We start from the raw sequence: 15,492 nt of genomic DNA, 5'->3' as shown, positions 1-15,492 counted from the left end.
TTTAGGGCAGAGATAGATAGGTTCTTGATTAACCAGGGCATCAAAGGGTAAGGGGAGAAGGCAGGAGAGTGGGATGACTGGAAGAATTGGATCAGCCCATGATTGAATGGCGGAGCAGACTCAATGGGCCAAATGGCCTACTCCTGCTCCTATATCTTATGGTCTTATTATAATTGTTCTAACAGGTGATCCAGGTACAGAAGAGAGGAATAAAATCACTATCACAAGGGCACTGGGACCAGTTGGTACATTATTTTGTCAGCTTAACTTTTTGTGATGACTAACAAAAATTGTGACAATTAAAAATAAATACCGTAGATTCTGGATTTTAAGCCGCTACTTTTTTCCCACATTTTGAACAGCTTTGAACTCTGCGGCCTTTAATACAGAGCGGCTAATACATGGTTTTTTTTCATGCCGCCTCGTAAACATTTTGCCTCGTAACAGTAGACCAATAAAATTGATGAGTAGTTCACAGAGGTCCAATGAAATTGTACGATAAATCAAGCGCACTTTCACAATTAAATTATTGTAAATCAGTCATTTGTACTCACCCTCATCAACATGGAAAACACTCGAAGAAAAGCATTGTGCTGCCTTTATGGCAGTTATTTAGTTTATAATATTTTCGCTTAGTAATTCATTTTCTAGTTAAAGTTAGAAGAGTTTTAACTATATTTGTTTTCTGTACTACATCGCGGGATGCTATGACGTCACACCCGGTTTCGCCGCGTCTTGTGGGATACCAGTTTGCGATAAACGGGATGGCGGGGGTCGAGCGGCGGAGCGAAAACGCTGCTTTTAAGTTAAAGGCGATCAATAACTTTTCTTGGTAGGCTGCAGTATATATATTTTTTTACCAGTCGTTAGGAGATATTGGAATGTTGTTCAGTAAAGAAGTATACGCAACGTATATTTAAAAGTAGCCGCGTTACGGGCATGGTTCGAAAAAAAGCATTTGCAATATGTATTTGTTTTTGTTACCATATGGATTTAATTAAAAGTTAAAAAATCCTCACGTGTAATATCTTTCTGTGTAAATATCTCATATTACAACGTGGGACACCTGCGGCCGAAAATCCGGTGTGGCCTAAAATCTGGTGCGGCCTTTACAAGTAAAAAATTGATTTTATTTCTAAAATTAGAGCCAGCGGCTTTTAATCAGGTGCGCTCTGTAGTCCGGAATCTACGGTAGTTACATCTTATGGTTGATTACAAGATACAATACATCCTTTTACTTCAGAGTTCAATGTATATGGTCCTAGTTAAGGCAATAGAAATGAACACAATGCTAATAATCTGCCAATAATACTCTTTAGTCAGACAGCTTCGTAAAGATTTAAATTTCACAGTCTCTCGGCATTAAGCAACTGCTCTTCTTCTCTTCCACCAACCCTACAATCCTGCACTACTGCCTACCCCAGCAAAAAAAATAAAATCAACTTAATTGACAGAATTTGCTGCCTCACTGTCTATTAGTTAGCAATCATCTTTCCTTGGCAGCAATGAAGTTGTACCCCACAGATAAACTTCCAAAATTCCAGCAATACTAAAAAGTGATCTGTATATCGATTTCCATAATGCAAAGATATATAAATTGTGCATGCATCAAGAAACACAGGTAGAAGAAAATAAATTTTCAATTTAGTTAAGACCATGAGACCACAAGATATGGGAGCAGAATTAGGCCGCTGATCTCAGATCCCACTCAACTCCATACACCTGCCTTCATGACACATCCTTTGATTTCCTGAACAGTCATGAAACTATCAACTTCTGCTTTAAATATACCCACGGATTTGGCCTCCACCACAGTCTGTTGCAGAGCATTCCACAGATTCACTGCTCTCTGGCTAAAAAAAAATCCTTCTTACCTCTGTTCTAAAAGGTCACCTCTCAATTTTGAGGCTATGCCTTCTAGTTCTGGATACCCCCACCATAGGAAACATCCTCTCCACATCTACCTATCTCGTCCTTTCAATATTCGGTAGGTGTCAATGAGATGCCTCCCCCACCCACCCTCCCAAGCCGCATTCTTCTAAATTCTAATGAGCACAAGCTCAAAATTGCCAAACTCTCCTCATGTGTTAACCCCTTCATTCCCAGATTCATCCACATGAACCTCTTCTGGACTCTCTGCTATGACAACACATCCTTTCCGAGATATAACGCCCAAAATCGTTGACAATCATCCATGCAGCCCTTCTGTAGAGGTCCCATCTGCCCCAGAAGAGGTCCCAATGACCCAGAAATCCAAATCCCTGCCCCCTGCACCAATTCTTCAGCCACACATTTATCTGCCAATTCATTCTATTCCTTTTCTCACTGTCACATGGTACAAGCAGCAACCCCAAGATTACTACCCTTGAAGTCCTGCTTCTCAGCTTCCTTCCTAACTCCCTGTATTCTTTTTTTCAGGACCTCTTCCCTTTTTCTACCTATGTCATTGGTACCAATATGTACTATGACTTCTGACTGCACACCCTTCCTTATCAGGATATTGTGGACATGTTCAGAATTATCGCAGACCCTGGCACCTTGGAGGCAAACCACCATCTGTGTTTCCTTTTAGCTTCCACAGAATCACCCATATGTCCCTAACTATAGTATCCCTGCTGTCATTCTCTTCAGTTCCCTACCCTTCTAAGCTACAGGGCCAGACTCAGTGCTAGAGGCATGGTCGTTGTCACTTCCCGCTTCCCCTACCTAGGTAGGTCATTTCCACGCTCCCCCTCATCCCCCAGCAGTACTCAAAATGGAATACATATTGTTGAGGGGGACAGCACAGGGGTGCTCTCCACTATGATATTCTCCTTCCCTCTCCTGACAGTCGCCCATTTATCTGTCTCCTGTAGCCTTGGGGTGACCACCTCCCTGTTGCTCCTGTCTATCACCTCTTCACTTTCCCTAACAAGCCAAAGGTCGTCGCACTGCAGCTCCCGTTCCATAACACAAGTCCCTAAGGAGATCATCTCTTTTGTCTTACTAATGTTGAGCTGCAGATGATTCAGCTTTCACCATTTGACTAAGTCCTTCATCAAGCCGCTTTATTCATCCTTATGTCCTCCCTTTATACACCCAATTATTGCTGAGTCATCAGTGAATTTCTGCAGACTCAGTGTTGTATCTGAAGTCCGAGGTATACAGGGTATACAGGAAGGGAGCCAATACAGCAGGGGTGGCCAAACCACGGCTCATGAACCACATGAGGCTCTTTGGCATTCAATGTGCGGCTCATGGAAATATGTTGGTTGACCTCCTGTTTACCACTTGCATAGAAATGCATGGGAAAGCATTTTGGCTATAAATAGAACTGTGGGAAATCCCTTGAGACTTAATTCCATTGCTCAAGAGTTGGTGAGAATCGCTACGTGGCACTGAAGACAGCTTGAAGACAGAGGCGCGAGTTTCAAAATACATGACGTAGATTTGTTTTGTTTTACAAGTTTTGTTTACAAGTGTCTGTGAAAATTTTGTGAAGGAAGATGGCAAACAGACATTTTAAGCCACAGTGGCAGGAAGATTTTGCATTCATCATTAAAGGAGGTAAACCTTTGTGTCTTATCTACAATGAATCACTCAGTCATTACAAAGCCAGTAATTTGAAATGCCACTATGAAACAAATCACAAAAACTTTTTGGCTGATTATCCATGTAAATCTGAATTACCAAAAAACAAATCAACTGTGTTAAAATCATCTCTAAATAGCCAGCAGACACTGTTGACAACATTCAGTAAGGAAGCCAATACAACGATTGAAGCTAGTTTTGTTATGTCATGGAATATCGCTCCTGCTAAACGCCCATATTCTAATGGAGAGTTTATTAAGAAGAATATAGCTGAAGTTGCTGCAGTGTTAGATCCAAAACTTCAGTGACTAATAGCACAAGCAACAGTTTCACGCCACGCTACAGAGAGGCGTATTTCCCAGATCAGTGCTGATGTTGCAGGCAAAATGCAAAATGATGTAAAGAATTCCCTTGCATTCAGCTTAACTCTTGATGAATCTACAGACATACAAGACAACCCACAAATGGCGGTATTTATTCATTATGCTTCCCCTGATATAACTGTGAAAGAAGAGATGTTGGACTTGGTGGCATTAAAAGAAACAACTCGTGGTGTTGACATTAAAAATGTGCTTGACAGAGCCTTAACAAATGCTGATGTTCCACCGAATAATATTTTACATATTTTCCTCCATGTTTTGACCAGATATATACTTAGACAAATAAATATCATTAAAAATATCTCATTTTTTCCTTTTATTTTTAGCAGTCTAATCTTATGTTACTGAAATGCAAGTTCGCATATTTTTCTTAGATGTTCCTGTAGTTTATTACCGTATTAAATACACTCAATATAGTTAAAACAATCATCAGTCAAGATATTGAAAACATTTGGTATATATGTACATTATGATTACTGAAACTAATACAAATTAACAGTTTAAAAAACTATATGCATGAATAAATATTATTGCGTACATGTATTTCTTAACATTTATATAAAATTTTTGTAACAAAATGTGTATGTAACAATAAAAACGTGTGTGTAAATTTTATTCATGTCTTGCAGCTCTCAAACATCTTAAGTTAATCGGATGTGGCTCTTACATTAGGTACATTTGGCCACCCCTGCAATACAGTATCCTGTGGGGCCCCAGTGCTGCTTATAGCCATGACACACAGCTCTGAAGCTGCACAAACTGTGGTCACCAGTCAGGTGGTCCATTACCCAGGAAACAATGGAAGTGCCAACCTGCATTGGATGGAGCCTTCCCCCCACCCCCCACAATGAAGGCTGTATGGTATTGAAGGCACTTGATAAATCAAAAAACACGATCCTCAAAGTGTTGCCTTGCTAATCCAAATGGGAGTAGGCTCTGTTCAGCAGACAGATGATAGCATCATCAACTCCAATGTGCTCCTGGTAGGCAAACTGCAGGGGATCAAGGGCTGATCTGACCAGGCATCAGAGGTGAGCCAGGAAAGCCTCTCCATTGTCTACATCACAAACGAGAAAATCTGCAGATGCTGGAAATCCAAGCAACACACACAAAATGCTGGAGGAACTCAGCAGGCCAGGCAGCATCTATGGAAAAAAGTACAGTCGATGTTTCAGTTGCTAGGTCCTTCCTGATGTGTGAGGTCAGGGCCAGTGGATGGTAGTCATTCAAAACTTTCGACTGGCCCTTCTTGGGTACTGGAACCACCCAGTTGGGACCCCTTCCAGGCTGAGAATCAGATTGAAAATGCACTGGAGAACTCCACACAGCTGTGGAGGACCTTCAGGACCTTGGGGTTCACACTACCTGGTCCCAATGCTTTGCTGTGTCTGAGTTTTCGCAGAGCTCTCCTCACCTGCTCAGTAGTGAAGGCAAGTCCGTGATGACTGAAGAGTTGGTAGAAGGTGGGGGCTAGGGAAGGTGAAGCTCAGGACAATAGCAATTAGAATATGGAGGTGTGGATGGTAGGTGCAGGGCAAGGAGGGGATGTAGACAGCGGTAGCCTGTGTTGCTCATTCACACGTTGAACTAGAGGAAGGAGGAGGGGAAGCATTGGTGCTGAGGGAGCATTGAGTGCCATGGCACCTGAACTGGTGTGCTGAAGTGCATGTGAATGGAGCGCAATTGTCAAACCTATTGAAGAACTGGATCAACTCATTAGCCAATTTATGGTTGCATGCCGAGGCTCTACAGCTGGGCTGATTGAAGCCAGTGATCTACTTCAGGCTTCTCCACACATCCTTTGTACTACTTTGCCCAAAGCTTGTTCTCCAGTTCCTCTTTACTGTCGGCCCTCCTTATCCGCGAGGGATTGGTTCCGGGACCCCTCACAGATACTAAAATTCGCGGATGCTCAAGTCCCTTATTCAACCTGTCTCAGACCAGTGGATCTTAGGACCCAGCGGAACCCCAGACCTTATTTAACCTGTCCAAATGCGGTGGACATTAGGACCCAGTGGCAGAGATCTGAATCCGCAGTGTTTCTGTTCACGAAAATAATCACAATCGTGATTGAAATTAAAGTGGAAATAATAAAGTGATCGGAAAGAGGTGAAACGCCATTGATCATTGGAAAAGCGTTAGGCTACAGTCGATCAACGATCAGAACAATTTTAATGGATAAAGTGAGAAAGGCTGTGCCCTGATGAAAGCTACAATTATTACTAAACAACACAGTGGTTTAATTATTGGGTTTTTGATCCTCACATCAACCCGGCACGGTGGAGAGTGCACTTGATAGCGGTCTGTCACTGGATCGAACTTGGGAAGAAGTTCCCGAGCCCGGTGCTGAAACATATGTTCTTAAGTGTTTCATATGCATAGAAAGGTAAAATATATACTATATACTAAGACCAACGTTTGACTAACTGATGCTAAATAATACCGGATGTACCTGTTCCAACTTCCTGAGTAAGAGAACTTCTGATTTTTTTTGATCCCGATCCACAATAACTCATGCAACCCTCCCGTATACATTAAATCATCTCTAGATTACTTATAATGCCTAATACAATGTAAATGCTATGTAAAATAGTTGTTATACTGCATTGTTTAGGGAATAATGACAAGAAAAAAAGTCTGTACATGCTCGAACACCAAGTGCTGGAAGAGCACTTCCAGGTTTTCGCGATTCGTGGTTGGTTGAATTTGTGCATACAGAATTCGTGGATAAGGAGGGCCGACTGTAGTTACTTTGATCTTCTCCTTTAACTCCCTCTGCAAGATTTCATTTCCTCCCTGCCTCCTTTTTGTGTTTGAGAAAAGATGCAAATAAAGTTGAAAATGTACAGAGAAAAAACTTCAAGGATGTTGCTGATACTGGAGAACTTGATTAACAGAAAGATTGAATAGGTTAGGACTTTATTCCTTGGAATGTAGAAGTTTGAAAAGGTATTTAATAGAGGTATACAAAGCTGAGGGATATAGATTGGGTAAATGCACACAGACCTTTTTCCCACTGAGGTTGGGTGGGATTACAACTAAAGGTCATTGATTTAGGGTGACAGGTGAAAAGTTTAAGGGGAACATGAGGGGAAATTTCTTCGGTCAGATGGTTGTGACAGTGTGGAGTAAGCTGCCAGCACAAATGGTGCATGCTAGCTCAATTTCATTGTGTAAGAGAAACTTCGATTGGTGCATGGACGGCAGGGGTATGGAGGGCTATGGTCCCAGTGCAGTTTTAAAATGGTTTGGTACAGACTGGATGCATTATAGGGCCAGTTTCTTGCTGTACTTTTCTCCGACTATGACAATCCAACACTCAGATTTTGGTGCAGAATGTTAGAAACATTCAGTAGGTCCACCAGTATCTGTGGGAAAAGTCATGCTTAACTCTTCAGGTTTGGAAACTTAATCAGTTCTAAAGATGATATTGATTGCGGGTAACATTCTGAAGCAAGAGCCAGAGCTGGACCATCAAGATTTCCAAATAAACAGAGACTGGATCATTGGAATTTTATTGTATGGACTGATTTTGTAGTTCTAACTCTTAGGGAAACATTTCTGTTCCCACTAAGGCCAGTAAACGCAAGTATTACACAATTAATCCAGCAGACAAGGCAGGGTGAGCAATGAGCTTCTGTTCCATGCTGTGCAACCATACCTCATGCCAGTTGATTACAAAACAGAACTAGTGGAAGGCAAGGAACATTGGGCCTCCATTGTTATATCTTCTAGAATTAATAGTGAGACAGCAGAAACTGTATTAGTGAAATTGAAAAGCACTTATAATGCAAAGCCATATAAAAAACTGAAGAAATTTCATCAAGAAAGCCTCTTATTTCTGCTTAATTGTTATGTTATAACACTGGCGTCCATCCAGGTTAACAAATAAAAAGTGTTTAGCCACACTTATGCCCGTCAGCATTATTCCACTTCTATAATTCTCATACTATAAGCAACCACAATAATATTTGTAACTGCTTTCAATCATCAAAGTTAAGCGATCATTTTATGCAGCACTGTTAAACTTCATACTATTGAAAAATGAATGTTGGTCTCTGGTTATATCAGTACCTCCAGCTGAACTTTGTCTTTTTGTGTGTTTTTCCCCTAGCCGCCAGTCTGTGGTTTTGTATTACCATGTGCTCTTGATTGTTTTCATGCCCCATGTGCTCCTGTCCCCGCTCTACTCCGGCCCCTGTATTACTGAGTAATCTGCCTCTCACCTGTTTCTCATTATTACTATTTTGCTGCCACTTCTGTCTCATTGTGCTCCACCTATCATCTACCTCTCTATTTATTGCTCAGTGTAGTTTAGTCCAGTTTTCACCTGTTTGTTGCCAGATTGTGCCAGTGAGTTTTCTTGAATCTTTCCAGCATTTGTATCTGTACTCTGTCTGTCTGAATATCAACTCTGTCTGATTCCTGATTCTGGTTTTTGGATTTCTCTGGAATTTTTGATCTCCACCTGAACTTTGATGCTGACTTTGTTGCCCCTCTGGATTTGCTACTCAGTAAATATCACAGTGTGCATAGTACTTGGTCTGTGATTGGGTCCCTATTTCAGCGCCCTGAACAGGTTAAATTATTTAGGAGAGATTTTGGTGCTTGTCAAGAGTCACAGAGGTGTCAGGGCAATCTGAACAACAACATGGTAAAAGTTAATTCCCAAAAGAGCAAGTGAGCAACAGCAAACTATTCACCAAGAGTCGCTGAGCATGATCCAGGTGTTGCCCAACAAAATAAATTAGTCTAATTATACTTGCTCTTCTCTTAGCAACTGACTTTAAAGGAAGGGAAGCAGATGTAATAGCCTGCCCCAAGCACATTGTTAAGTTGTTTATTTTTGATTGCTTACCTCTGCAGCAGCTTTCTTAACCATTTCAAGCTGCCCTTTGTGAATCTGTATACTCCAAAAGAAACCATTGAATAGTTTCAGTAGCACCCACCCTGTCAATCTGAAAAAACAAATTTGTGAATACTTTAACAAAACTTTGAGGTATACAACTCAAAATCTACATTTCTATTGCCTTTCTGTATGCATACTGAAGCCATACATCTTGAGTATGGAAATAACTTTGGTAAGCAAGAGCAAATAAAATAAAAATTGATACAAAGATACTTTACATTGAAAAATGTAACAGAATCAGATTTGATATCACCGACATATATTGTGAAATTTGTTAACTTTGTGGCAGCAGTACAATGCAATACATGATAATATAATATACATTTGAAAAACTAAATTAAAGTAATATATACACATGTATTAAATAGTTAAATTAAGTAGCGCAAAAACAGATATTAAAAAGTAGTAATGTATTGTTCACAGGTTCAATGTTCATTCAGATATCAGATGGCAGAGGGGAAGAAGCTGTTCCTGAATCGCTGTGTGCGCCTTCAGGCTTCTGTATCACCTTCCTCATGGTAACAGTGAGAAAAGGGCATGCCCTTAGTGGTGGGGGGTGGATGCTGCCTTTTTGAGGCATCACTCCCTGAAGATATCTTGGATACTATGGAGGCTAGTACCCATGATGGAGCTGACTAATTTTAACAACTCTGCAGCTCAATTTGACCCTGGCAGTAGGCGCCTCCTCCACCCCCCAGCCACCCAATAGCAGCCAGTGAAAATGGTCTCTACTGAACATCTGTAGAAATTTGAGTGCTTTGGGTGACATACCAAATCTCCTCAATTCCTAATGAAATATATCTTTTTTTATAGCTACATCAGTATGTTGGAACCAGGTTAGGTCCTCAGATACATTAACACCCAGGAACTTGAAATTGCACAATCTCTCCACTTCTGATGCCTCTATGAGGGCTGGTGTGTGTCCTTCAACTTGCCCCTTCTGAAGTCCACAATCAGATCTTTGCTCTTACCAAAGCTAAGAAAGTCAATCTACAAGTATTCTACACTTAATTTTAATTCATTCTTTGCCAAATGGCTCACAATCCTAGTTAATATTTATTATCTACACCTGATTATCCTGGTTGATGGTGATCAGCCAGTTTCTTGAGGCTGTAATAGAGAGCCAAAACCAATGGTGGAGAGCTTGCAGAGACAGATGTTATCACCATAAAATCAGGCACCAAAAGTTTGAGCATAATATGACGAACATCCTAAACTGTGTATATTTCAATGCTATAAATATTGTATGAAAGGCAGATGAGCTCAGGGCATGGATCACCACCTGGAATTATAATATTGTAGCCATTAGTGAGACTTTGCTAGGGGTGGGATTGGCAGCTCAATAGTTCGAGTTTCCATTATTTTAGACATAACAGAGAAGGATTAGAGGAGGAGGGATGACATTACCCGTCAGGGAGAATGTCATGGCAGATTGGAAAATTTGTCTAGTAAGGCACTGTGGGTGGAACTGAGGAATAAGGAAGGTATGACCATATTAACGGGTTATATTACAGACCACCCAACTGTCTGTAAAGATTACAGGCTTAGAGAACCTTAGTTTTCAAGAGATATTGAGGGCTTGGTTAAGAAAATAAAAAAAGGAGATGCATAGTAGATATAGGCAGGTAGGAACTAATCACAATCAGATCTAATATCACTGGCATATGCCATGAAATTTGTCATCTTGCAGCAGTGCAATGCAATACATAATAATAGCAAAAAACATGAATTACAGTATATCTATATATCTAATGTATATAATCTATATATAGATGAATGGATGGCTGGTTCTTCACTTGCAAAGATCAGGAGGTAAGAAGAGTGCTCAGGAGCAACGGCACGATCGTTGCTGACTGTAGAGGTCAATTCCAGATCTGTAGACTCTGGAGCAGTAGGGACACGGGAACAGCTCGGATGCAGGTGTCCCTAGTATGATCCTTCCTGTATCTTGTCACCTCTTCAGCAGTTGCTCTTCTGAATTCCTCAGAATTCTTGGCTGCGCTGTGGTTCAGCATTCTCCAGCGGTCTCTGTCACAAGCCAGCTGCTGCCACTTGCTGACTTTGCTATTTGCCTCAGAGAGCTGCTGGTTAAGTTGGTCTTTGTATCTCTTGTTGGGGCACCATAATCTCCCTTGCTCTAAGAGAGTTCTCCGTAAAGTACTGCTTTCGGTAACCTGGAGTTGTCCATGTGAGATACATGACCCAACCTGTGGAGCTGCTTGAGCAGCAAAGCGGCTTTGATATTTGGAAGTTGAGCCTTCTCCAGGACCTCATTGTTGGGAGACATGACCCTGCCAGCTGATACCCATAATGGGGTGGAGGCAGCAGGCAGCACTGATGGAAGTGCTCGAGCAACTGGATTAGCTTGCGGTACAAAACCCAAGCCATATAGCAGTGAAGTAACAATGGCTGCCCCTATATATCTGGATTCTTGTAGACAGATGCAGCTGGTGGTTCTTCCACATGTTTCTGGAGACACACAAAGGCACTGCTGGCTCTGGTGAGTCGACTGTCAATGTCCCTCACTATGGTAGCGTAGTTGGAGATGATGCTGCCCAGGTAGACGAACTGCTCAACCGTGGTGAGAGGCTAGTTGTCAATGGTGATCCAAGGTGGGTTGCAAACACCACATTGGGCCTTCTGATGGAGGATCATTGTTTTCTTCAGACTAACCATTAACCCAAAAGCCCTTGCAGCCTTGGCAAACTGAATGACTGCTGCCTGTAGCTCGTCCTCTGTGTGCGTGAGAACAGTACAGTTGTCTGCATATAAAGCTCGAAGATGAGCTCTTGCATGGCTTTTGTTCGGGCAAGAAGGTGACAGAGATAGAAGATAGTTCTGTACTATCTGTGTTTTTTAAAGCTATTATTAATGCTTTTTGAGTTAGTGATTTAGATGCATATCATATTATTACTGAGTTAAGTATTGTATGTAAGGAGTTTTTGCTACAACAAGTGTATGGGACATTGGAAAAAATGTTGAATTTCCCCATGGGGATGAATAAAGTATCTATCTATCTATCTATCTATCTATCTATATCTAAATATATTAAATAGTTAAATCAAATAAGTAGTGCAAAAATAATATTTTGTTAAAAAAGTAGGGAGGGAGTGTTCATGGGTTCAATGCCCATTCAGAAATCAGATGGCAGAGGGGAAGAAGCTGTACCTGAACTGTTGAGTGTATGCCTTCATGTTCTGTACCTCCCTCCTGATGGCAGCATTGAAAACAGGGCATGTCCTGGCTGATGGGGATTCTAAGGGTTTATCCATCCTAATTTTCCTCAAGGCAGAAACACCTCCTCCTCTATAACCTGTATAGTGTCCATGAAATCAATGCTGCTTTGCCTCACTTCTTTAGACTCTGTGAACAATCCCGAGTAAATACAGATGCACAAAATGCATTTAAGATCTCCTGTCTCTTTTGGCTCCATGCATGGATTACCATTCTGATTTTGCAGAGGACCGATTGTCTATTGCAGTCCTTTTCCTCTTAATATATCTGTAGAATCTCTGAGGATTTTCCTTCAGTTTGTCTGCTAGGGAAACCTCTAGCCTTCTTTTAGCCTTCCTGAATTCTTTTGTAGATGAGGTTTTGAGGTACTTGGAGACTAATGATAAGATAAGTCAAAGTCAACATGGTTTCTGTGAAAGGAAATCTTGCCTGACAGATCTGTTAGAGTCCTTTGAGGAAGTAACAGTCAGGGAGGACAAAGGAGAGGCAGTGGTTGTCATTTACTTGTATTTTCAGAAGGCGTTTGATAGGGTACCACACAAGGCTGCTTAAGATGATAAAATCCTATGGCATTGCAGGAAAGATACTGGCATGGATAGTGGAATGACTGAGACAGGAGGCAGCGAGTGGGAATAAAAGGGGCCTTTTCAGGCTGGTTGCAGGTGACTAGTGGTATTCCTCAGGGGTCAGTATACATTGCTGAAATAAATAAATTTATTTCAAGAGGAATAGAATTTAAAAGCAAGGAGATAATGCTGAATCTTTATAAGACACTAGTCAGGCCGTTCTTGGAGTATTGTCAACAGTTTTGGGCACCATATCTCAGAAAGACTGTGTTGTCATTGAAGAGTCCAGAGGAAGTTCACTAGGATAATTCCAGGAATTAAGAGGTTAACAGAAGAGGAACATTTGGCAGCTTTAAGCCTGTACTCACTGAAATTTAGAGGAATGCAATGCAATCTCATTAAAACCTATCAAATATTTAAAGGACTAGATAGGGTGGATGTGGAGAGGATGTTTCCTATGGTGGGGGTATCCAGAATTAGAAGGCACAGCTTCAAAAGAGAGGGGCAACCCTTTGGAACAGAAGTAAGGAGTAATTTTTCTAGCCAGAGAGTATTGAATCGGTGGAATGCTCTGCCACAGATTGTGGTGGAGGCCAAGTCTGTGGGTATATTTAATGCAGAAGTTTACAGTTTCCTGGTCTGTCAGGGCATTAGAGGATATGGCAGGTGTATGGGGTTGAGTGGGATCTGGGAATGGCCATGATGGAATTGCAGAGCAGAATTGATGGGCTGAATGGCTGAACTCTTCTCCTATGTCTTGTGGTCCAGCCTCTACCCACGAAGAGATCAAAGGGGCACAAATTCAAATGTGCATCACTGAAAATCAAATGGGCATCATTGAAAGTTGAGGCACAAGCAAACACGTGGCATGCAAGAGAAGCATGGTAAACAATTCTACAAAAAGACATGTAGATCTCAATCCTATTTATAAGCCAATGTGGGCAAAATTCCAGACAACAATGCACAGAATTCGCCACACAACCAGTGTCGAGACACCCTCCCTACATTACAATTGAATTTCCAGAATGATGGCCAATCAGCTGATTGAATTGAAATGAATTGAATTGACTTTATTTCTCACATCCTTCATATACAGGTCCACTATCCCTTATCCGAAATTCTGAAATCCAAAAACGCTCCGAAAACCAAAGTTTTTTTCACCAACAGCTGACGTCATTCAAGTGTGATGTGGCAGCACTAGCAGAGGCCGCCAGACATCAGTTGTGGCTCAGCGCTTGTACTGGTTACACGTGCATTTGCTGTTCACTGATATTTTGTGTTCACTGTTGACTTTGTGTTTAATTTCACTGTGAAAATGACAAAAAGAGCTGCAGAAACCTCTATGGGTAACAATGAGAAAAAGAGAAGGAAGCATCTATCATTATCAATAATGCAGAAAGTGGAGTTATTGCAGAAGCTTGATCGTGGTGTGCCTGCCCAAGATCTTAAAGCACAAACTAACGGAGATGGGAGTAGACTCTCACATGGTGGATTGGATAGTGGACTACTTGACAGATAGACCTCAGTATGTGCGGTTGGGAGACTGTAGGTCTGACACAGTGGTCAGCAGCACAGGAGCGCCACAGGGAACCGTACTCTCTCCGGTCCTGTTCACCCTGTACACATCTGACTTCCAATATAACTCGGAGTCCTGCCATGTGCAGAAGTTCGCTGATGACACGGCCATAGTGGGGTGTGTCAGAAATGGAGAGGAGGAGGAGTATAGGAAACTGATACAGGACTTTGTGATATGGTGCAACTCAAACTACCTGCGTCTCAATGTCACCAAGACCAAGGAGATGGTGGTGGACTTTAGGAGATCTAGGCCTCATATGGAGCCAGTGATCATTAATGGAGAATGTGTGGAGCAGGTTAAGACCTACAAGTATCTGGGAGTACAGTTGGACGAGAAGCTAGACTGGACTGCCAACACAGATGCCTTGCGCAGGAAGGCACAGAGTCGACTGTACTTCCTTAGAAGGTTGGCGTCATTCAATGTCTGCAGTGAGATGCTGAAGATGTTCTATAGGTCAGTTGTTGAGAGCGCCCTCTTCTTTGTGGTGGCGTGTTGGGGAGGAAGCATTAAGAAGAAGGACGCCTCACGTCTTAATAAGCTGATAAGGAAGGCGGGCTCTGTCGTGGGCAAAGTACTGGAGAGTTTAACATCGGTAGCTGAGCGAAGGGCGCTGAGTAGGCTACGGTCAATTATGGAAAACCCTGAACATCCTCTACATAGCACCATCCAGAGACAGAGAAGCAGTTTCAGCGACAGGTTACTGTCGATGCAATGCTCCTCAGACAGGATGAAGAGGTCAATACTCCCCAATGCCATTAGGCTTTACAATTCAACTGCCAGGACTTAAGAACTTTTTTTAAAGCTATTATTAATGCTTTTTGAGTTAGTGATTTAGATGCATATCATATTATTACTGAGTTAAGTATTGTATGTAATGAGTTTTTGCTACAACAAGTGTATGGGACATTGGAAAAAATGTTGAATTTCCCCATGGGGATGAATAAAGTATCTATCTATCTATCTATCTATCTATCTATCTTACTGAAGAATATGGTGTCAGAACTACCACTGTTTTTGATTTAAAGAAACAGAAAGACAAGTTACTGGAGTGTTATAGTGACAGTGACGTTCTAAATTTATTCCAATAAGTCATTTACCATATGTTTGATTCTGTTTGTTTGAAACTTTATAGTTTATTGTTTTATTGAATGTTTTTGTTGGAAATAAAATATTTTTCTTGTCATTATTCCCTAAACAATACAGTGTAACAACTACTTACATAGCATTTACATTGTATTAGGTATTATGGAGGATATA

The 15,492-nt window shown here is 41.4% G+C and overlaps 1 protein-coding gene across 6 annotated transcripts in view; it reads right to left on the bottom strand.

The window, feature by feature from the left end:
* The window catches only part of gpam (glycerol-3-phosphate acyltransferase, mitochondrial), a 165,907-nt gene that overhangs the window by 48,411 nt on the left and 102,004 nt on the right, over window positions 1–15,492 (bottom strand). For all 6 annotated transcript variants that reach the window (XM_073027878.1, XM_073027881.1, XM_073027880.1 and 3 more), the window contains one exon: window positions 8,809–8,908. In XM_073027878.1, the coding sequence (XP_072883979.1) occupies window positions 8,809–8,908 (100 nt within the window). The remainder of the gene's footprint in view (window positions 1–8,808; window positions 8,909–15,492) is intronic.

The sequence above is a fragment of the Hemitrygon akajei genome, chromosome 23 (genome assembly GCF_048418815.1).
Source record: "Hemitrygon akajei chromosome 23, sHemAka1.3, whole genome shotgun sequence".
In the NCBI taxonomy this organism is placed as follows: Eukaryota; Metazoa; Chordata; class Chondrichthyes; order Myliobatiformes; family Dasyatidae; genus Hemitrygon; species Hemitrygon akajei.
The sequence above is the reverse complement of the archived record's forward strand: the minus strand, read 5'-3'. Positions and strand labels throughout refer to the sequence as shown.